This window comes from Rhinichthys klamathensis, unplaced genomic scaffold (assembly GCF_029890125.1).
Source record: "Rhinichthys klamathensis goyatoka isolate OS25496 unplaced genomic scaffold, OSU_Roscu_1.1 h1tg000040l_1, whole genome shotgun sequence".
NCBI classification, from domain to species: Eukaryota; Metazoa; Chordata; class Actinopteri; order Cypriniformes; family Leuciscidae; genus Rhinichthys; species Rhinichthys klamathensis.
In genome coordinates, this window is record NW_026606587.1 from 6,030,953 (window position 1) to 6,055,333 (window position 24,381).

At 38.5% G+C, this 24,381-nt stretch overlaps 1 protein-coding gene across 1 annotated transcript in view; it reads right to left on the bottom strand.

The window, feature by feature from the left end:
- LOC130081766 (uncharacterized) overlaps window positions 1-23,999 on the bottom strand; it is a 37,653-nt gene extending 13,654 nt beyond the window's left edge. Inside the window, exons 1-8 of the mRNA XM_056246473.1 lie at window positions 23,892-23,999; window positions 22,599-22,708; window positions 22,480-22,524; window positions 22,243-22,378; window positions 22,020-22,135; window positions 21,749-21,793; window positions 21,523-21,661; window positions 21,314-21,422 (exon numbers count right to left, since the gene is read on the bottom strand). Coding sequence (XP_056102448.1) covers window positions 21,314-21,422; window positions 21,523-21,661; window positions 21,749-21,793; window positions 22,020-22,135; window positions 22,243-22,378; window positions 22,480-22,524; window positions 22,599-22,708; window positions 23,892-23,917 — 726 coding nt within the window. The 5' untranslated portion in view covers window positions 23,918-23,999. The remainder of the gene's footprint in view (window positions 1-21,313; window positions 21,423-21,522; window positions 21,662-21,748; window positions 21,794-22,019; window positions 22,136-22,242; window positions 22,379-22,479; window positions 22,525-22,598; window positions 22,709-23,891) is intronic.
- Between the last annotated feature and the right edge of the window lie 382 nt (window positions 24,000-24,381).

Consider the following 24,381-nt stretch of genomic DNA (forward strand, 5'->3'; position numbering starts at 1 on the left):
TGTTCATCGAGCTCCCAAGAGTTCCCCACTTCAGCAAAGATCTGAATAAACTTTGAATTCTGACTAAGAATCTTCATCGGACGGACCTTCCCTCTGCCTTTGAATGCTGAAGTGCAGTCAGCACCAGTGAACAAATGCAAGGCCAGAAGAGCTGAATGTGTTCCTGTGAATAATCTTCAGCCAGCTGGTTGATGTTGATTAGTCTATCTCCCATGTCAAAGATGATGTTGACAGTTGATGACTTGGCATAATACAGGAGGATCAAGAGTCTTTTGCTCTAACTGTTCTGATGTGAGGCATTTTGGTTTGGATATACTGCATGTAAATGATCACCCTCACATCTGTTTCTTCATGTTTTGAACAGATCTCTGGTAGAAGTTCTTTTGACATAACTCCATTGCATTCTATCTTGAAAGCTTGACCAGCCTCTATGAAAATGACAGGCCTTCGGTAAAAACTGTAAAATTGTAACAGCCTTTAAAACCTCTGAGCCACCTTGGCCTCTGAGGGCTCATGATCTCCATGATCCAAATGAGGCTGAAATGGGTTGATAAAACTCTGAAAAGCTTGTACTGTTTGCTGCACTTGCTCCTCAGACCGAGTGATTTCACGTGGTCAGAGATCCGTTGCTTCTCTGTTTGTTCGCCTCGGCCACTTGTCATTTCCCACATGGCTTCTACAAACTCTCATTTGGCATGCATGCAGTCAGGAAATGATCAGTAGAATGAGTCTCAGTGTGGCTCAGAGGTTTTACAGGCTGTTACAATTTTCTTGTGAAGACCATGGCTGACCTCTTTGCTCCAATCAGTAATTTCCAACTCATAAACTGAATGCACTGTCCTCTCAAAAGAGAAGTTCATACGTGATCGACTTCAAACAAAAAAGGTCATTTTCTTTGAACCCATCAAGAGGAACAGATTCAAGACAATGTCATCTACCACACCTAAAAGGAAGCTTGTGGCATCAAACCAGAAAGTGATCCAGTACAAGGCCACAAGTGGGTTTATCTTTCAGATCTTCATCAAATCACAAGAACTTAAAATCACAAATAAGCATCTCTGACCTAATGACCTATCCCTTGACGCCATACTCCATCTCAACAATCGATTGCTTTTTTTTTTTGGTCAAGCTTTCAAGATAGAATGCAATGATGAGTTATGTCAAAAGAACTTCTACCAGAGATATGTTCAAAACATGAAGAAACAGATGTGAGGGTGATCATTTACATGCAGTATATCCAAACCAGGAAGAGCAAAGAGCAAAAGACTCTTGATCCTCCTCTATTATGCCAAGTCATCAACTGTCAACATCATATTTGACATGGATTTCACATAAACACAGAGACATGCAAGCTAGAACCACTATGGTTTGAGGGGGACGTCATCCCCCAAGCCCTTGTTGATGTCTTGGCAGAAAATGAAACAAATGAAGAGGACTTGACTGATGAAATCCATACGAATATAGGTGAAGAGGAGGAAAATGATGATTGAGACTTTATATTCTACACTAATACAATACACTAACATGACCAGTCGTCTAAGTACAGCATGGATAAGCAGCAAAAAGATCTAAGAACCAAAGAAATGTTTTCTATTTTATGCTTTAATAAATCTCACATTTGGTTAATTGATTTTGTATGAATTTTGTATGTTGCACCCTGACCCGTCCACCTAGGGGCATAGCATTACTCACTTTTCATGCAATTCACTTCGTATAGTATAGCAGTACATAAGTCAAGTCTCAACTCGTTTTAGAAATATTGTTCATATGCAAAAAATATGCTTAAAGGTAAATTGTGTGAAAATTGCTATTTTAACCAAGGAAACGGGGTGTGTGAGCAGGGGTGAGGAGTCGCCAGTCAATGGCGTCATATCCGCGTTAGCCCTGGTTTCCGCCAGGTTTGACCTCGTACTGCAATAGTAACCATGGCGACACACGTTGACAACTGGGTGCCCAGCAGGACGCTCACGCTGTTGTTTTGTTCAAACATTATGGACCATGGCAAGCAGACTTTGAGACAAACATCTTTCGAGATGCCGAGAGCTGCATGTCCGCGACTAACTTCAACGTGACAGAGACGCGAGTGTTGCATGTTCTTTATTAGACAGGTGAGCAAATGTACATAAAACTAATCAATGTTATTTAGTTCAACATGATGAAATGTTAGAATATGATCTGTATGTTATTCTAATGTTGATCTAGCTTACTTAGTCTCATACAGCCAACAAACAACCTAACTAACAACATTCAACACACTCAAATGCTGTTTAGTGTGATAGTGTAACTGTTAGAGCAAGTGAAACAGCGCTGCGTTACCTCAAGTTTCATTAGTTTAATAAACTGACCTGTGTGAGTAGTAATGCAGCACTTGCGTGTAGTCGGTAGAATGAAATGTCCTTATGCTTTATATCCGCGGGACTCGCATTGCGTGTGGCGCTGGTATACGTCTAGCAATCGCGCCCTGCTTCACACAACAGTCATGTTAAAAACATCAATGTACTCACTCATCCATAAAAGATCCATCAGCTTGACGACAAGATCCATAATTTCGCTTAATACAGAATATACGTCATCAATATACGCCTTTGTTATTGTAAGAGGTTTGCGACCCTTGGTGGCGAAAAATCCTGCATATTGTACCTTTAATTCCCTATGGAATGGTAATGCTTGAAAGTTCCATTTTCTCCGATTGGAGGTACAGTGGAGAACTTTGGTTATACCAGCTGCAATCCTCTAGATAGAAAGGTCATCTTGGACTTAAATTGAAGCTTATAAACTTGGGAAGTTTTTCATGTACATTTGGGGCAGTGATGTGTATAATAAAATGCTTGAAAATGGTCACTTGTGATGACAATTTGTCAGGCGGACAGACATTTTTTTGTCTTTTGGGGTATGTTGAGGGTGATATTTGACAGCAAAAAAGCAGCAATCCCCAGAATCTTTTTCTGCTAGTTTACCCTATGTGTCAGGATACACCATGCAAAATTTGGGGGTTATATGACCATTCATGTAGCTGCAGTACCTTAATATTCACAATTACATCATTCCGCCAAAATCTTTCCCCAAAAAGGGTGTTTTTTGGCCCCTGAGACCAAACGGGGCCGAGTTGGGGGTGGTCATTATCAACTTGTGATGGCCCAAGGTATAAAATAATAGGAAATAATAGTGAAAAAAAGGTAGCAAAAAACATCCTGAGGAGTGGACCTGGCTCCCGGCCTATAACGTTACACAATTGACTACGAGAGAGAGTTCAGAGCAGCTTACTGTTGATATGAAACAAAGTCTCAACTTTCAAATATTGTAATTTAAATAATTTAAACCATACCGTTTTCAAGTTCAAGTCCACCGACGTTAATCTACTGACAGCTTTGTTGTCTGACAAAATTGCGTATTCGGCGTTATGATTGGCCAGGTCGCCTGTCAATCAAACCCCCGTGGGCACCAGGACAGGGCATGGTGAAATGAAACGTCACGTTTTAATTTAACATAATACATTTATTCTATATTTAACTTGTGAACGATCGACCTGCTGTTGCACATAGGCCTATATAGATGGCTGCCTGGAGTGCCTGCGCCTTATTAGAATATAGCTACGCATCAACCAATAAATCGCCTCCACCCTTCACTCTAGAGTCTAGACTATTTTTTAAAACACAGCGTCATCGTCGACCCCACAAATTTTCGGTAAGTTTGATTATTAACTTGATGGATGTTTGATCTTGCTTTTTGTGTTTGATCAAACTCTATATTCGCCTAAAGGGCTGGCGATAATAGTATATCCGGTAGAAATATGTAAATTTTGCTGAGACATCATGATGTAAGTTTATAAATTAAACACGTTTTTAATAATTGTGGTTTGGAAGGATACAAATTATTTTAAATGATAACTTGAGGCGGTTTTGCACAGCGCACTTGAGTTCCGACCTGAGGTCTTAAAGTGACAGTAGCTGCTAATAAAGCTGCTGTCGCCATTTGTGTAATGTTAATCAAACATCAGAAAGAAAGTAATTTACTGCCCTTGAATGAATCACTTTTGTAAAATTAATAAGAATGAATGTTGAATTTATACTGAAAACTATGTTTTGTATATTTGATTAGGGCTACTTTATACAATATAATATTATTCAGTGCTTTAAATTTTTCAAGGTCGATTTCTTATGTGCCTTTGTTCTATTGTTATTTGTGACTCTTGTCATCGGTAAGCTTGAGATTCTTTTCTTAAGTTACTATTATTGAAATTGGTCACAAGAATTATGAAATGTTAGTCCCATTAAATTTTGATATGATAAAAAATCGTTTTAAAAGTAATATAACTTAACTGTGAAGTATATCATAGATGGATAAAATGACTCATAATGATAGAACATTTAGCTCATGTAGGCTAGTTGGTGACCTGTAGTGGTGGGGGGCCCTGCAGTAACTCATAGCCCCGGGGCCCAGTGAGCTCTTAATGCGGCCCTGGCTGACTTAGAGAAGACGCGGGGATAATAATAATAATTATCATCATTATTATAACATTTATTAGGCTATATATGTAGAAGACGCTTATCAAAAAAAAAGGAACAAAGCAATTCGTCACATATCATTCATAATACAGGGCTAAGATGATCACAAATAGGCTAAACAAGATTTTGACGCATATCCAAGTGTGTGTGCGGAATGTGGAGTGCGCACTGGATGGCACGGAGGCGCGGGGCGCGGGGCGCGGGCGCGAACACTTGCATTTTCCTATCAACAGTGGAAACAACTTAAAATAGGCTAGCCTACTCTATCATTTCTGGTCAGAAAATAATAATACATTATTCGCAACTACTTTTATTTGTGTACACTCACAATAACAAGAAAACGTTGTGCTTTTGTAAAATAAAATAAAACAATCAGGCGCGCTTCATGGTCTCCGTGAACTGAAGCGCTATAACTGAAACAAAATAGCCTAAGCTAAAGCTTGAAATGTCCACTTTAAAACGAACAAATTCGAATCGAAAGCTAATACCTTCTGATTATGTAATCCGTATGAGAGGTGCATTTCTCTCTAAAGGTGCATCCTTACAGCGGAGATGGAGATATGTTTTAGCCGACACTAATTTTTTATTAATAGGCTAAACAATTAAAATGCCTTGTTATTTTTTCAGACACATTTATTAATTATTATAGCCTATAACTCACCTATAAATCCCCTTTCTGTAGCCTGTGGTTATCTTCTCATTCAGCACTACGGGAAAAATATAATTTCCAGGTTCTAATTTGGCCTTAGAAAACCAGTTAAATCTACATTTTTTTTTCATATTAATTTGTCAATATTTTAAATGTTTAATAAAGGGGCAAAAAGTCATAAACAAAAATCTGAAAATTCGTCCATATTAATTATTTTGCGCAGCATTTGGTGTGTAGCAGTTAAAATTAAAATTTTGGTGTTCGACTTTGCGTTTTAAAAATACAACCGTTTATTTTTCGTTTTGCAATCACGGGTTAAATAAGGAAAAACGAATGGACACAAAAGTACACTGACCGTTTGGACATAATACGAGACAGAGTTCTTTATTAAATTCATAAAAGAAACAATAATTACAGGAATACTGGATTCTAAACCTCAAAGAAATGCCACAATCAAGACCTCGGAGCAGAAATGAGGGAGAAACAGCCAGGAACTCTTAGGCTATAGGCTATGTGCCGTTCGCAGTATAAGGGTCTGCCATTAATGCTTGGATTACACCACGTCTCCTTCCATTACCGTTTGGACATAATACGAGACAGAGTTCTTTATTAAATTCATAAAAGAAACAATAATTACAGGAATACTGGATTCTAAACCTCAAAGAAATGCCACAATCAAGACCTCGGAGCAGAAATGAGGGAGAAACAGCCAGGAACTCTTAGGCTATAGGCTATGTGCCGTTCGCAGTATAAGGGTCTGCCATTAATGCTTGGATAACACCACGTCTCCTTCCATTAATAATAATGTCTAGTGCGGTGGCTGTGATATAGCCTAGGCTTTAAACCTACCATCCGTTTACCATGATTTTTGGAATGACTTTTATCGCGAGAGGAAAAAAATATATTTTAGTCGCATAACATCGGTTAATTAATGGAAACGCCGTCATTTCGCAATAGTTTTTTTATGGACATTTAGAAAAAGTCGCAAAGGTTTTGCGCAAATCTGTAATGGAAACGCGCCTAATGATTACTACATGAATGAATGAATGCTACAATGATTTTTTTTTTGCCCCCCCTGGCTCGAATGTCAAACTCCGCCTATGTCCCATAGCCTGACTTCGTCATACTCATATTCTAGTCAGAATGTGAGTCTGATACTGCTTCATAGGGCTTTGATTATGAGGCGTGTCTTAACCGAACCAGGAAAAAAAAAACTCTGCACTCAATTGGATAGACCTACAACCAATGTGAGCAACGCAGTAAGTCAACTACTTTGCATAGCACAGTTGTCAACTACAGAACTCAAATGCACGCACGCTGGAAGAAGTAAAATAACGAGTGTTGCTTCTTTTACTTGGCCCTCTATGAGTGCGACCAAAGGAGAAACTACAACGACCACAGGGTTTTCATTGCGTCCCATCTTCTTAGTTACCATCGGAGCCAGCTGATAAATTAAACTTTTGCCGAATCCCGTGAGACACCCCTCGCTGCAGCCTGTAGCACGATGACGTAGCTGGATGGTCCAAGACGTAGCTATTGGATGGAGGTGTGTTTTGCTGACGTCATATACGCATGCGCAGTGTCGATCTCTGGATTATAATTCGCATGCGCTGGTTTTAAGTGACATGTATGCTCAATATTGTACTGATATGATGTTCTAACCTGTGTAGTATAGTACTGCTAAATAGTAATTATTGATAAATAAGTAATTATTTACATAAATGGGATGCTTATCCGAGTTTCACACATAGGCTATGCAAAATAATTAATTTTACAACATTTTAAATCACATGATTTTAAACCTAAATTTGATAGATTAATAGCATGTCCTCAGCACCGCAAGTTTTTTTTTTTTTTTAAAGCCATTTTATTTTATTCAGGTCACATTTGCTGTTGAGTGGAAGCAAAAATGAATCAAGTAGCCTAATTGTCTTTGTAATTTTAAAGGTAGCCTACAATACAATAAAGTCTGTAAACGTTTTAAAATACCAGTACACATTCAAGGGAAAATGCAAAAATAATAACAGCATCAAGAAAATAAATCTCGTCAGATGTAAAAAAAGAAAGAAAAAAAAGTGCTTGATATTTTGCCTGGTAAGAGTTCCTTCTTTAATGGCTATACTCATTTTCCCACAGTGATCTGTAGCCTATGGTTCCTCTTAATTTGCTGTTCAGTGTCTGCAATACATATGGTAGGCTATAGAAGCTTGTTTTCGCCACAAATAAAAAAGGTAACTTTTTATCTCACTACTCTGACTTTTTATCTCAGAATTGAAGTCGCAATTGCAGGTTATAAAGTAAGAATTGCGTGATATAAAGTCGCAATTGCGTGTTATTAAGTCAGAATTATGAGATATAAACTCGCTATTGCGAGGCTACTTGAAATTCTGGCTTTATAATACGCAAATTGGAGATATAGGCTAAAGTCAGAATTGCATGATATAAAGTCGCAATTGTGTTATAAAGTCGGAATTGTGAGAGAACTATTCTGAGGTAAAATTTGACTTTATAACTCGCAATTGCGAGTTTATATCTCACAATTCTAAGAAAATATGTCAGAATTGGGAGATATAAAATCTTAATTATGTGTTATAAATTCAGAATTGCGAGAAAAAAGTCAGAAATTTCGACTTTATAATACCAATTGGGAGATATAAAGTCAGAATTGCATGATAAGTCGCAATTGCGTGTTATAGCCTAAAGTCAGAATTGTGAGATATTAAACTATTCTGAGGTTAAAAAAATAAGTAATTTTTTCCCTTAGAATTTGACTTTATAATTCGCAATTGCGAGTTTATGTCACAATTATGAGAAAAAATGTCAGAATTGGGAGACGTAAACTCCCAATTATGTAGGCCTATTATAAATTCAGAATTCTGACTTTATAGCACGCAATTCTGACTTTATAACATGCAATTGAGACTTTACATCTTGCAAACTGACTTTATTTCTCAGAATTGTGAGATATAAAGTCAGAACTGCGTTAAGTAAACTCGCAATTGTGAGGAAAAAGTCACAATTATATATTTCTAAATGTTTTATTCTGTGGCGGAAAAGAGCTTCCATACTCAAGTGACCATTTATATTTAACTTTATTCTTCTTGGAAGATCAAAGCACGTGCGATCGTTCACCAACTCTCTACTCTCTCTACACCTACTCTAACTATAGAATCAATTCTTAATGCGCATATGAACGCCATCAGCGTTTATCACAGGTTCTTAAACATTATTTAAGAACCGCTATAAAGCCAAAACAATCTCATTTACCTTAAATTATATGTTTATCTATGCTTTGAAACAATCTACATTGTTAAAAGCGCTATAAATGAAGTTGACTTGACTTGACTAGTGCGCATGCGTCTATGACGTCCCCAAAACACACCTCCATCCACTACGTATTGGACCATCCAGCTACGTCATCGTGCTACAGGCTGCAGCGAGGACCTCTTGAATCCCGTAGGAAGGACGGCAAACACATCTTTCCGATCGACAAATGCCTTGATTGCAGTTCTATGTTCGTCTTTTAAAATGAATGCGCTGTCGATTTCTTTTACAACAGACGCGATAGCGGAATCTATACATATCAATTCTCCAGCGGCAGTCATCTCTGAGGGAAACCAGTTCAACCCAAGCGCTCTTTGATAACGTGAGGATTACGTCCAAGGGGGTAATCCATCGACCGGAAGTTGAAGCCGGCCGGGTGCCGCCATGTTGTAGCAGAACTTCACTTGCGTTAGCATTTCCATTGACTCCCATTCATTTTGGCGTCACTTTGACAGCGAATAACTTTACATCTGAGGCGTTTAAAGACTCCATTTGTCCATTATTTATTTCTAAAGAAACACGACAATGTATAAAGTGCTCCATTACCTTCTATGTTACATTATGGCCCCGTAGAAACAGTTTTAGTAAAAATAGGCTAACGATTGCGTCATAACCACTCGACTCTCTGTCGCGCTGTACAGAAATTACCGTACAGACAGGAGGAGAAGCTCGCAGGCAATCGGGGGGACGTCCCGTCAAGGGAGAAGCCCATATGAGTCCATAAAAGCAACGGAATACTTATTCCTGCTCACTCACGCCAAAGAACTCTTTGCTCAAGTTCCCTGTCTCTGCAAGATTAACGTTGGCAATTTTCACGCACAGCTACTAGAAGAGTAACGTCTGTCAGACAGGTTGCTCACGTCATCAAGCTTAGTTTGAGTCGGTTTGAGTCTGCGCGTCAGGAACGGAAGTGCTCAGAAATCGCTAAAAATGGGCTTCAACTGTCTCAACTGAGTTCCAATGAGATGGCTCTGTCCATTTCTTATACTGTCTATGATTACGTCCCTGCAGATCATCTGTCCATCATCGTATAAAGCCCGCCCTGGCAATTTGATTGGCCCGACGATTTCTGAACCGATCATAATTACTCCTCAATGGAGCGAGTCCAGACCGAACTTCCCGATCAAAAAATGTTGTGGGTGGGGTTCGGGCTGGCATCCAGGCTAACACTATAGACCGCCATAGGAACTTTGGAATGCGGAAGTAACGCGTGTCGTGGAGCGGCCAATAGTTCCAAACACTGATAGTTTCTCCATTGAACCCCATTCATTGTCAGTGCTTCCGAAGTACGCTCGCTGGTAAATTAATGAAATTACTGTATTTTTTTACTTTTACACACATTAGCCGACCTCTCGTGAATCTAGTCTGTAGTTATATTTTATGTAGACCGTTTTAGTAAATGTTTATTGGAAGATAATAGTTAATTGCAGCGATAGCTTACGTGACCAACACTTCACTAACGTTAGCTAACTGGTAACCTGATGTATATAATATATAATATTTTTAATAATATTTTATATATATATATATATATATATAGCCTATATATAATATTATATACATACACACAGACACACACACACACACACACACAATTCATTTATTTAAATGGGTTAGGGTTATGCATATATGTGCTTATGTATTTAGGAACATAGTTAATTCACTCATTAACTATCTCTCCGGTTTAATTTTATGAAGAATATTTTTCGGTTGAATATTTACCGATCATTGCTGTATATAGTCGTTGCTTTCTACGTTATGGGAGCAGTCTATTTCCCTCCTAAATCATTCATTTGTACATGCACAGCGTAATTATTTATATTTTATGTTGGTTGGAATTCTGAACGGACCGCAGACCTCTTTGCGTGATCACGAAGCGGAATTTATAAGCAAGATCACGGGAATCAATCAATAGCCTAATACAGCCCAGTTGTGCTAAAATAAATATCATGAGACGTCCATCATCAGATGAATGACATGGAAAAGTTAAGTTAGAGCCGCTAAAGCCAGTGCTACCCATGCGAACATGAACACTAGCGTTTCCCTCCAAAAATATAGCCTAAAACTTATCTAAGTTGTCACCCTGCCTCTCCAAATGCAAAACTGACATTAACAAAATGCAATAACAGCTGAAAAAGTACTTGGGTGTGTGTTTTATTTTATATTTACCGTTTAATAATGCAATCGCTGCTGTCTGTCCATAGAAGAACATGACTTTAGACTTTGTGAACATAGACTTTGTGAGATCATAATGGCAGCCTCTAAATTTGGTAAAACAATTGAGATTTGGTCAAACTTGCCCATTTATGTTGAATGTATTTGTGCTTGTGGAAGTTTTCATTTTTCATAAGATTAATTAGCCTAATAAAGACAATAAAGAGCATGTATCTTTCCAATGGCTGGATCTCACAAACCTACAGGGAAATGTTACTATTATATTATAAATGTATGGGCTAATGTACTTCTCTCATTCAGCACAAATCCAAATGTTTCCATGGTTGTGATGTAACATTAAATTGCTAACCTATTATTTATTTGGGAAAAAGCTGTGTGCTTCACTCGTGTGGTAATGTTCACATAAAACATCATTCACATACGAAAAGCTGTTTTGGTGTACCACCACCGGTGGTTAAGTTGACCGGCACAGCCCTATTTTAAGTTTTCCATCAAAGGAAACTTTAGGATGACCATGGCACTCTTTAAAATTAAAAAGCCTTCATTGTCAGATGGCTACATACAAAAACTCTAAAAACTCTCCAACACGTTTCGGCCCATGCCTTCCTCAGGGAGAGCAACACAACAATCTCAGTCACAGGTGCAAGCAGTTTCATTTATTAAGACATCTGATAGGTTAACAGTTGTCATGTGATCAACATCTCTTTGCAGCATTAAACATTCACCAATACATTTTCAAAAGCACCACAAAAAGTAAAGGACATCAAAAGAAAGGAGTAAAATCCAAGTCTTCGTTCAATTCTGGATATTTATTGGCCTTTAATTTATAAATCCAAAATGTCTCCCTCTGATTCAGTTTAAGTTCTCTATTCAATTTCCTGATAGTACTGTACTGTTCACATGATCAAAACCTAATATTCTCAGGATAGAAGGGTTACTGTTATGCATTCATTTAAAATGTCTTGCCATAGGATATTCTTCATTGCATATTTATGTTCAGCCAATCGATCCAATAACTGTCTATTTGTTCTTCTAATGTAAAATACTTTACATTGAGGACATTCCAGTCTATGAATTGCATGAGTAGTTTGACAATAAAATGTTTAATAGAATAGATCTTGTTTGCCTGTACATCTAGAAACGTTTTATTTTGTATAACATTATCACAATGATTACAGTGATGGCATTTAAAGCAAGCCTTAGGTTTAACCCCTAACCAGGAGCTTCCACGAGTGGGTGGTAAATAGCTATGAACTAATTTGTCACTTTGTAAAATGCCCCAATTTTTTTAAATAATTATTTTAATTTTTTCAGCGACTGTACTGTATTTAGTCACAAAATAGACTTTGTTAGATCTCTCTGCTCTTGTTTTTCTCTTTAACAAATCTTCCCTTGTCATATCTTTTGCACGTATCTTAGCTTTTTTGAATAGTTTTAAACTTATACCCTCTATTTAAAAATCGTTTTTCCATACCCTTAGCTTTGTCCTCGAAATATTGCTCTTTGTCACAAATTCTACGTAATCTTTGAAATTGCCCGAAAGGTATATTCTTAATCAACTTTGGGGGATGGAAACTTCTAGCAGAAAATAAGCTCTGTGACAAACGTTTGATTCTTACAGGTTGTTTAAGAATTCACAATTGAACGGGCACATGACCAAGCTCACAATGTCAGCACTAAGCCAGAAGCTACTGGCAACTTGCAATCTTTTATTTAAAAATGTTTGTGACCAGATAAGTTTTTGATTCTTGCATGTTTTGCTCATCAGGATAATCTTAAGAATCAAATGAATTTTGAAGCCTAAAACAATCTCCAGAAGTAAAACACTAATCGTAGGCTATACCCTCCTGCTTCCAGCTTAGCTACTGTTCGGACTCTCTTGCTTACTGCTCCGTGCTTTACTCTACCGCTTTTATATTTTATCTCCTAATTTTAACTTCAGAAAATCAGCACAGTAATCAAACGACAAAGCTTAGCAAAGCTTGTGACTGGAAGATTACTACAAAAAGGGGGGATTTTTATTATCCAAACAGCCTCCCACGGACAGCAGCCATCAGCTTACTCTCCTGAAAAGGGATGTCTCTTCTGGAATCTACTTGCTGCACAAACTGCCACAGACTTCTACAAAGCATTGAGGTTCTTGAAACAAAGTTACTTGCGGGACTACCAGACGGAACACACAACCGAGCTTAGTCATGGATGCCCTCAGCATACAGCCGGTGAGTCCCATGAATCTAGCGCTCCTCAACAGGCCATACTGTGTAGAGAAACAAACCGTAACTGATCAACACACTAATCAATGGAACAAACAGGGAGCAAGATTGTCAGATTGTCACGAGAATCACATATTGCTGCAGTAACATCCTCTACCCCAGATACGGCTATGACAAGGATTGCAAACACTGGTTTCCTACCATCGCCTATACGTCTTAAGAACAGATTTGAAGTATTAATGAATGTGGGTGAGGAATCCCCAGAGGTGATGAATGTAGGTGAGGAATCCCCAAACATGATCAGACATAGATCAAATCAGCCAGTACCTAACACTGATGCTAACTGCCGCTCAAGATTGAGCAGACAGCGGCACTCAGCTCAGAACGCAGCCGAGCATAGGACTCTGATAGTGGGTGACTCCATAATCAGAAACATTAGTAGTAGGACAGCTACATGCTGCCTTCCACAAGCAACAGTTTCTGATGTAAACATGTTTCATCAGAATGGTCTGAAGTTCCCTAAGACTGCAAATCGACTTATCAAGCATGTGGGAAAGAATGAAATTCGGAAAGAGCAGTCAGAACTCCTCATGGGGAATTTCAATGAACTTTTTGAAACACTTAGAAGACCGTTCTTCCATAGAAGAAGTTCAGCCATTCATTCGTGGACCACTCCCAGCAAGGGGAACAAACAGGTTTTTACTTGGGCTTAACCTGCAACATAAAAGGAGTGAACTTCAATCTTTTCTGGTGTCAGAGACAACTGTTTCAACAGGATGGTCTCCACCCAAACAAACTTGGTGCAAGAGTGCTAAAGGACAATATCTACTTCTCTCTCCATCATCCTTCGGCAGTGTGTGCCAATCCAGTCAACCTGAATGGCACACACACACCTGGACAGTGTATGAATGACCACAGCAATTCAGCACCTGAATGGACATCCGGTTGACACATCCCACAAGGACAAAGATAACACCAAGCAGCCACAACAACCACTGCTCAAAAGGTTAGACTGTTAAGTTAGCACTTATAAACATTCGCTCACTTAAAAATAAATCACTCCTAGTCAACAACTTAACCACAAACAACCTGGATTTTATGTTTCTAAATGAAACGTGGCAAGAAGACAGCTGCAGTGCAACAGTCCTCAATGATAAAGTCATTTGGTGATTAGTTTTCATTCGAATATCTGGGTATTGTGTTAAAAGGTGTTTCACGCATTCTACTTATTATTTACAGGCCTCCAAAATACTCTCCAGCCTTTGTTGAGGACCTTGATGAAAGTGTTGATAACAGCTCGGTAGAGTTTGACTGTTTTGCTATTGCTGTGGATTTTAATATTCACATACACTCACCTAAAGGATTATTAGGAACACCTGCTCAATTTCTCATTAATGCAATTATCTAATCAACCAATCACATGGCAGTTGCTTCAATGCATTGAGGGGTGTGGTCCTGGTCAAGACAATCTCCTGAACTCCAAACTGAATGTCAGAATGGGAAAGAAAGGTGATTTAAGCAATTTTGAGCGTGGCATGGTTGTTGGTGCCAGACGGGCCGGTCTGAGTATTTCACAATCTGCTCAGTTACTGGGATTTTCACGCACAACCATTTCTAGGGTTTACAAAGAATGGTGTGAAAAGGGAAAAACATCCAGTATGCGGCAGTCCTGTGGGCGAAAATGCCTTGTTGATGCTAGAGGTCAGAGGAGAATGGGCCGACTGATTCAAGCTGATAGAAGAGCAACTTTGACTGAAATAACCACTCGTTACAACCGAGGTATGCAGCAAAGCATTTGTGAAGCCACAACACGCACAACCTTGAGGCGGATGGGCTACAACAGCAGAAGACTCCACCGGGTACCACTCATCTCCACTACAAATAGGAAAAAGAGGCTACAATTTGCAAGAGCTCACCAAAATTGGACAGTTGAAGACTGGAAAAATGTTGCCTGGTCTGATGAGTCTCGATTTCTGTTGAGACATTCAGATGGTAGAGTCAGAATTTGGCGTAAACAGAATGAGAACATGGATCCATCATGCCTTGTTACCACTGTGCAGGCTGGTGGTGGTGGTATAATGGTGTGGGGGATGTTTTCTTGGCACACTTTAGGCCCCTTAGTGCCAATTGGGCATCGTTTAAATGCCACGGCCTACCTGAGCATTGTTTCTGACCATGTCCATCCCTTTATGGCCACCATGTACCCATCCTCTGATGGCTACTTCCAGCAGGATAATGCACCATGTCACAAAGCTTGACTCATTTCAAATTGGTTTCTTGAACATGACAATGAGTTCACTGTACTAAAATGGCCCCCACAGTCACCAGATCTCAACCCAATAGAGCATATTTGGGATGTGGTGGAACGGGAGCTTCGTGCCCTGGATGTGCATCCCACAAATCTCCATCAACTGCAAGATGCTATCCTATCAATATGGGCCAACATTTCTAAAGAATGCTTTCAGCACCTTGTTGAATCAATGCCACGTAGAATTAAGGCAGTTCTGAAGAGGGGTCAAACACAGTATTAGTATGGTGTTCCTAATAATCCTTTAGGTGAGTGTAGATAAGTGTTTTTGCTGTATCGATTTCTGCATTAACACTTTTGATCTGACTCAGCATGTACATGGACCCACACACACAATCGTGGAAACACTCTAGATTTACTGATCAGGGTCTAAAAATTTCATCGATTGTTAAGGATGTGGCACGGTCTGATCGTTTCTGTATTTTCTTTGATATATTGATCTCTCCTACTACTGAAGCTAGATCTGTCTCTCAAGAAGAGATGCTTAAATGAGAACACTAGTGTGCTATTTATGAAGGCTATATCTTTAACACCAAGCATATCCGCGGACTCTGATTTTCTCCTTGATTCCTTTAACTCAAAAGTTAAGAGTGTAATTTAAGATATTGCTCTTGTGAAAGTCAGGAAGAATAGTGGCAGAAAAAAGCACCTTGGAGAAACACAACACCAGTGCAAAATATGAAAAGACAATGCAGAAAAACTGAGCGTATGTGGCGGAAGACAAAACTTGTAGTTCATTATAACATCTATAAAGACAGCCTTCATGCTTTCAATGTGGAACTAGGCAAAGCTAGACAGAACTTGTAGTTCATTTTAACATCTATAAAGACTTCCTTCATGCTTTCAATGTGGAACTAGGAAAAGCTAGACAGACCTTCAAAAATATTATAAACAGCAACTTAAACACGCGCACTCTTTTTGCAATTGTTGAAAGACTAACCCCCCCCAAAAAATTATTTTTTGGAAGAAACAGTTAAGCACCTAAAAACATCAACCCTTGACACACTTCCCAGTCCCACATCTTTTTTTTTCAAAAATGTGTTTACCACTTCTAGGAGATCTGCTTCTAAACAGGTCAAACGCCTCACTTCTTTCTGGGACTTTTCCAAAGTCCCCATAAAAACTGCAGTAGTTAAGCCCCTCCTGAAAAAGAGCAATCTGGATAACACCATACTGAGCAACAGACCAATCTCAAATTTTCCTTTCATAGGCAAGATCATTGGAAAGGTTGTTTTCAATCAGCTGAATAAATTCTTAAGCTTAAATGGATACTTTGACAATTTTCAATCTGGTTTCCGACCACATCACAGCACAGCTCATTAAGATAATAAATTATATTCGCTTAAAAATGTATACAGGAAAAATATCAATGCTGGTACTACTCGACCTCAGTGCTGCATTTGACACAGTCGACATACTTCTTGACAGGCTGGAAAACTGGGTCGGGCTTTTTGGGATGGTCCTAAAATGATTCAGGTCATACTTAGAAGGGAAAGGTTATTATGGGAGTATAGGTGACCATAAGTCTGAGTGGACGTCAATGACATGTGGAGTCCCTCAAGGCTCAATTCTTGCACCGCTCTTGTTCAACCTGTATATGCTCCCACTGAGCCAAATAATGAGAAAGAACCAAATTGCTTACCACAGCTATGAAGATCAGATTACCACAAGATTACCAGCTATGAAGATCAGAAGATCAGTCAATGGGGCTGCAGTCGTTAGGCGACAGGGCTAAGTAGATGATTTATGCTTAATGATATAACTGCTCATATGAAGCCCACCAGGTCTCCTGGTGATGTGCTCCCTTCTTCTCTGTTTAAGAAGGTACTTGATTCAATTGGCCCAAGTATTCTGTCTATTATGAATACTAGTCTGTCATCTGGTGTTGTTCCGGTTAGTTTTAAGCATGCGGTTATTGAGCCCCTTTTAAAAAAAAACGGCTTAGACCCCTTTGACATGAGTAGTTTTCGTCCGATTTCAAAATTGCCTTTTATTTCTAAGATACTGGAAAAAATTGTGAATGCACAACTTAATGACTTTTTAATGAGAAATAACATTTTCGATAGATTCCAGTCAGGTTTTAGAGCTGGTCATAGTACAGAATCTGCTCTTCTGAGGGTCTCTAATGATATCCTACGAGGTGTTGATTCCGGAAATCGTGTTGTTTTGCTTTTGTTAGATCTTACAGCGGCATTTGATACAGTTGATCATAACATTCTCATTGATCGTCTTAGGGATCAGGTTGGTATTCAGGGCTTAGCCCTGAAATGGTTCTCTTCCTATTTGAAGGATAGGACTTTTTCAGTCAGTTTAGGGAATTATTTTTCTTCCGTTGCCCCTCTTGTGTGTGGGGTTCCACAGGGCTCTATACTGGGGCCAATTTTATTTTCCCTTTATATGCTTCCTCTAGGTTCGATTTTTGAGAAATTTGGGATTCAGTATCATCTGTATGCAGATGATTCTCAAATTTATTTACCACTGAAATATGGCCATAATTGTGCCATTCAGTCTCTTCATGCATGTTTGGCTGAAGTTAAGTGTTGGCTTGCGAATAACTTTCTCCAATTAAACGAGGATAAGACAGAGATGATTTTATTTGGAAATAAGGGGTGTGTGGATGATGACTGCCTGGGGTTGTTTCCCGGGAAAAAACTGTCTAGCGTGAGGAACCTTGGTGTCATTTTTGACTCTGAGCTTAAATTCGATCGTCAAATCAATGCTGTCGTTAAGAATAGTTTCTTCCATCTTAGATCAATATCTAAATTGAAATCTATCCTTTATTTTGACGATATGGAGAAGGTTGTTCATGCCTTTGTGTCATCTCGTTTGGATTATTGTAATGTGTTGTATCTGGGTGTGAGTCAGGCCTCTCTCTCCCGTTTGCAGCTCGTTCAGAACTCAGCTGCCAGGCTTTTAACGGGCACTAAGAAGAGAGAGCACATTACTCCGGTGTTAATTAAACTACATTGGTTACCCATACGATACAGAGTTCAATACAAAGCGTTGCTGTATGTTTTTAAGTCTCTGCATGGCCTAGCACCAGAGTATGTTACTGATTTAATCAGCCGCTGTCAATCCAGTAGATCTCTGCGCTCAAATGATCAATTGCTTCTCATGGTTCCGCGATCCCGTTTAAAATGTAAAGGTGATCGGGCATTCTCTGTTGCAGCTCCCAGGCTCTGGAATGAGCTTCCTCTGTCTGTAAAAACTTGTCCTTCATTGGGTGTTTTTCAGAGTGCGCTTAAAACTTATCTATTCTCTTTAGCATTTGATAATGCTTTGTAAGTTGTGTATGTCATGTTTGCATTGTTTTTATGTCTTTGTTTTTATTTAATTTTTTATACCTTCTGTACAGCACTTTGGTTCCACTTGTGGTGTTGAAAGTGCTATATAAATAAAGTTGAGTTGAGTTGAGTTGAGTAGATCTGCTTTGCCCTATTGCCTAACGACTACAGCCCCATTGACTCCCTGTGCCAATGCATTGTTTAACTGAAGAAAGTTTTGGCACACATCCAACTGTTAACTTCATCAAAGACAAAAATGAAGTCATTGCATTTGGACACAAAGATAAAGTTCTCAAGGTGAACGCATACCTTGATGCTAGGGGTCAAACAAACTAAAAATTAAGTCAGGAATCTTGGTGTAATTTTGGAGTCATACCTTAGTTTCAGTAGTCATGTCAAAGCAATAATTAAATCAGCATACTATCATCACAAAAATATTGCACTAATTAGATGCTTTGTTTCCAGACAAGACTTAGAGAAACTCGTTTATGCTTTTATCACCAGAAGGGTGGACTATTTTAACGAACTCCTCACTGGCCTTCCCAAAAAGACCATAAGACAGCTGCAGCTCATACAGAACGCTGCTGTCAGGATTCTAAGCAGAACCAGAAAATATGAACATATTACACCAGTCCTCGGGTCTTTACAGTTACATTTAGGATTGATTTTAAAGTATTATTGTTTGTTTATGAATCACTCAATGGCCTTGGACCTCAATACATTGCAGAATCACTGAATATAAACAGATCACTCAGAACACATTAGCTAGAAATACCAAGGGTTCACTCAAAGCACGGTGAGTCCGCTTTTAGCTATTATGCCCCCCATAACTGGAATCAGCTTCCAGAAGAGATCAGATGTGCTTCAACAGTAGTCACATTTAAAACCATACTCAAAACACATTCGTTTAGCTGTGCATTTACTTAATGAGTACTGTAATACGTCCGACTGATCTTTTTATTCTTTTAATAACCGTTTTAAATATCCTTGTTCTTAATTTTTGGCTAAGATTTTATTTATTGGTAGGAAGATTTCATTAAGGCTGTCGGTTTAAGCATTTGGGGCTTTACATCCTGGTGGGACCAGGAAGATTTGTCTTCAAGGGTAGTTTAACAATAACTCAACAAATATTTTGTAGTAGTCATTCCCTCTGGGTGCAGAAGATCCGTGTAAATCTGCTCTGGCGGACAACAAAGTTGCACTCTAATTGGGAGCACTGAAGCCATATACAAGTGAAACCCAAAAAATTAATATTGTGCAAAAGTTCATTTATTTGATTGATTCAACTTAAAAGGTGAAACTAATATATTAAACAGACTCATTACATGCAAAGTGAGATTTCAAGCCAATATTTGTAATAATTGATTATGGCTTACAGCTATGAAAACCTTTTCACAATATTCTAATTTTGAATTTGATGTTCTCATAGCTGTAAGCCATAATTAAAATTATAACAAAAGGCTTGAAATCTCACTTTGTATGTAATGAGTCTAAATAATATATTAGTTTCACCTTTTAAAGTTTAATTACTGAAATGAACTTTTGCACGATATTCTAAATTTGAGTATCACCTGTATGGCAGGCAGTGAATTGTGCGCAAACACTCCCACGAAAGTTGACACTAGAATGAGCATGTCTAGTGTAAAATTGCAAATCTGACTCCATTTCTTCCATTCCAGATGGGTTTAAAAAAAAAGATTGGAACTTAATTCCTTTTCTGTAAAGCACTTTGAAATTACCATTGTGTATGAAATGTGCTATATAAATAAACTTGCCCATAAGCAAAATACACCATTAAGCTTCTGAACTCAAACTTAAGGAAAATGTATTTTAAAGGCTGAGTTAGAATAATTTGCAATACCACAGTTAAATAATGAGGCTGTTAAAGCCGACTAGGTGAGTTTACTTGTTTGGTGTGATGACATTTAAATATCCCCAACAACCTCTGCAGGCCCATTTAGCCACTTAACAACTGCCTCTTGAGACAAGTAAAAGCTTAACAGGAGGGTATTACTGATGCATTTATTCCATAAAATAAAACATGAAAACATCTTGAGCACGTGTTCACCAAAGACTTTCAGGCATTTAACCAAAACATCATTTCATACAACCCATGACTTCAGGACAATGGAGCCCAAAGTACTAAGATACCAACTCATTTCTGGGTTTTGTCCTATGAAAACCATGTTGATGCGGATTTTGCGGAAGAGATCAAGTAATGATCACAATTTTCTACAGAGCTGCTTTAGTTGAATTGAACTAATTTCATAGATCTTTACAGTTATTGAACTGAATCACTGAACAATGAATACCACTTTCTCTTTAGAGCTGTGCTAAAGCAGCATTTATCCATTTGCACCATTAAACAATTTCAATGTATAAGTGCTACAAAAGTTGAGTCGACTAAGGGGGGTATGGTTAGTTCAAGAGATGGTCATGCCTCCGTTACAAGCTTTTTATAAATTGATCAGTGGTACAATTTGAATGGGAACAGTTTCCCAAATGTTTCCCTCACACTACAAACAGTTAGAGCAAAAATAAAATATAGCATATTTAGGCTAGTTATATTTGCTGGCATTTGTTTTACTTTGCAGTATAACTGGTGTACGTGATGGTTTGTGAAATGATCAAACTACTAGGAAGCACTCCAACAAGAACAAATGTCTTCCAAGGCATTTATTGCAAAGAAACAACTTTGAAATAGGTTTGAAGCTAAATTCCACAAGTCCAGACACTGTATTCTCCAAGAAAGAAAACGAATCATGAAGCGAGCTAACAATCTAGCGTCTTGAATAATCCTAAAAACAAGGTTGTACAAAAAAACCCCCAGCAATTTCACTAGACAGTAACACTTAGTCATCTACACAGCTGTAAGAGACATACAGAAACTTGAATGTGCCGAAACATGGATCTGAGAAGACACCATTGGAGGCTACTAGGTCACAGCTATTGATTCCTTCACACCTATAAAAAGGGAGAAATAAGAGAAATAAGTCGGTCAAGGTTCTATGAAAAAAAAAAAAACACTGCATTTAAACTGAATTTATAAAAAGAATAAACTCACTCATCAGTAACCATTGCCAGGGAGTTTGAGGAGTAGCAGTCTGTTTTGGCAGTCTGAGAAGCAGGTTTTCTGATAGAACATGTGCTGCGATCAGTTCGCCCATAGTTAGCAGTGTGAACGTTAATGACAGTCCCTGGCTCTAAAAACGACAACAATTCAGCTTCAAAATCAACTTGCTCTAAAAACAATTCAACTTTAAGCAACATTCATGTAGCATTATACACACCACATTTCAGAGTAGCATTTGCATTTTCGCAGATCACACTTGAACCTACAGAAAACAGAGGATGTTAGATCATTAGTAAAGTGAGTAGTAGTCTTTCAAATAAAAGGCTTGAGCTTGTGTAAAGTGATCATGCTTTTGAAAAGCATGTCTGGTGGTGACTGGTTTGTGCGTCGCTGGTGAACAGGAGACAAATAACTAAATATTTCACCATTAGCTCAAACACTTCCTGGATCAAAGTGAATTGGAAGTAGACATGTTGAGGGATACTCACGGAGTGCAGTTGGGAGGCAAAAATAGGAGACTGTGAGGTACTTATACGTGCCAACGCAGGGATCAGTAAAGACTGTTTGTGTCGCAAACAACTCACAACTTGCCAAGCCATTGCAGCTTTACAGAAAAAAAAAGAAAAGAAAAGATCCTTACATTCGTCATTACTAAAGACAAGGTACAGCAGAAGTTACATACAACAGTATTAAACTTTCTTTTCATCAAACCTTTTCGACACAGGAGCCAGTGCATTGGGAGAATAGCAGTTGGAGTTTTGGAGCTCACTCGATGGACGTCCTTCCGAGCAGGTGAATTTATCTGTACGTCCATAGTGTGCAGAATTCATCTGAATCGTACCACTTTCTACAGAGATTTAACAAACAAAAATATGCATCTTGCATGAACATGTGGAAAAGTTCAAGATAACCTACATTTTCCAAATTGAACATGGAAAAATAGCTCACCACATGTCAAGTAAGAGTATCCACCATGACAAGTTACACTTTTTTCTGGAAGAGGAAGACCATTACAGGCTTGCACAGAAAGTTGAAGAAATGGAGGAAGAGACAAACAAAATCCAAACCTGCTTGGATGCAAATATAGTTGGTAGTGTAGTACTTGTAGGTGCCATCACAAGGATCTCGTGCTGCAAGTCCTTGCGTGCTTAACTCACACACGCTCAGTCCATCACACCTGTTTAAAAGGACAAAGATGCAGTCCTGACTGGACTCTTGGAAACCTTAAATCTACATAACTAACCTGTTAAAAAAAAAAAAAAAAGCGCAGAGGGAGCTGAAACTCAACATAGCTAAAAATCAATGCAAGGAATCCATAGAAAAGGACTTGTGCAAATACAAAGAAACTGTGGGCCATCATGAAATCCATTACAAATATGACTCCCACTAGGAAACCATTACACAAAACTGATGACAATACTATGGCAAATGATTTGAATAACTGCTAGATTAGGTTTGATTCACATGACTTATCTTTTAAACTATACCATAAGTGATGATTGGGTTCCAATGATAGACAATAGTCCCTTGGAAGTCACAAGACTTTTTAAAAGAACAAACACTATAAGGCAACAGGCCCTGATGGCGTCTCAGCTTTCCTTTTGAAGACATTTGCAGAGGAACTTACACCAGATGGGTCCTTGTCTTTCAAAGGTCTGTTAATTCACACAATAACATCTCTGGGAAAAGGCAATCATTACTCCCAAAAAACCTGTTCCACAAGAAAATGATTAGACCAGTAGCCCTGACTTCCATTATAATGAAAGTATCTGGAAAAGCTAATGGCATGGATGCTGAGGTCAAACATAAAGGGACTGCTAGATCCGTATCGGTTTGCCTATAAAGACTATCGGGGCACTGAGGATGCTATACTAACCAGAATACACCATTTAGCAAAACCCAAGGCCTACACCAGACAGCCATTTCTAGACTTCAGCTCTGCTTTTAATACTCTGCAGCCACACATCCTTCTCAGTAAACGCAGACAGATGTCTATTAACCAGTACATCATCTGAGGCCTGTTGCATGAAGCTAGTTGAACAAACTGAGTTTCAGAGTAGGTTTAGAGTTGACAGATCCATATAAATCCAACCTGGTATAGGTTAGGTTCACAACGCTCGGTATAAACTTGTTTTGGTGTCTGTATTTTTGTTTTGGTGTCTGTACACTGTATTTTTTGAATTGGCTGTATCTATTGCTGTATTTTTATGTGGCAGCCTTTATGTCCAAGACAAATTTCCCTAGGGACAAATAAAGTAACCTCTTGAATCTCAAGAACGATGAAATCGAGCAACAGAGCAAGCAGACTCAATTCTACCCATAATTGTTCTGTCTCAAGTCACAAAGAAAGAGATCCTTACCGTTTAGAGACTTCAGGAACACCCATTGAACACTGAGTATTAATCGTTTGTCCTTGTGGTCGTTCAACACTGCAAATGTTGCTGTTTGTCCGGCCAAAGGTTGCTGATTCCACATGGATCACACCAGAGGCTAAATGGAAGAAAAACATCAGGACATTGATTACTCAAGAAAAAAAGTAAAATATTTTAGTTGAATGACATTACAACATCTTACCACAACTGAGACGCTGGACAAACCCATCACATGTGACAACAGTCTCTGAAAAGATAAGATTCCAGCTTCAGGTTTTATTTGTAGTAAGGTGAGACTGACAAACTATAAGGGGAGAGAAACTCCAGATACTACATCTGCAAAATACTAAATACTGTGAGAAAGAAAACCTTATACAGTAATGTGGGTTTTAGAGTGAATGATACATAACAAGGAATGTTATTGGATTACCACGATGCATCATTTACAGGATCTTTAACTCCAAGTTCTTCAAAAAAA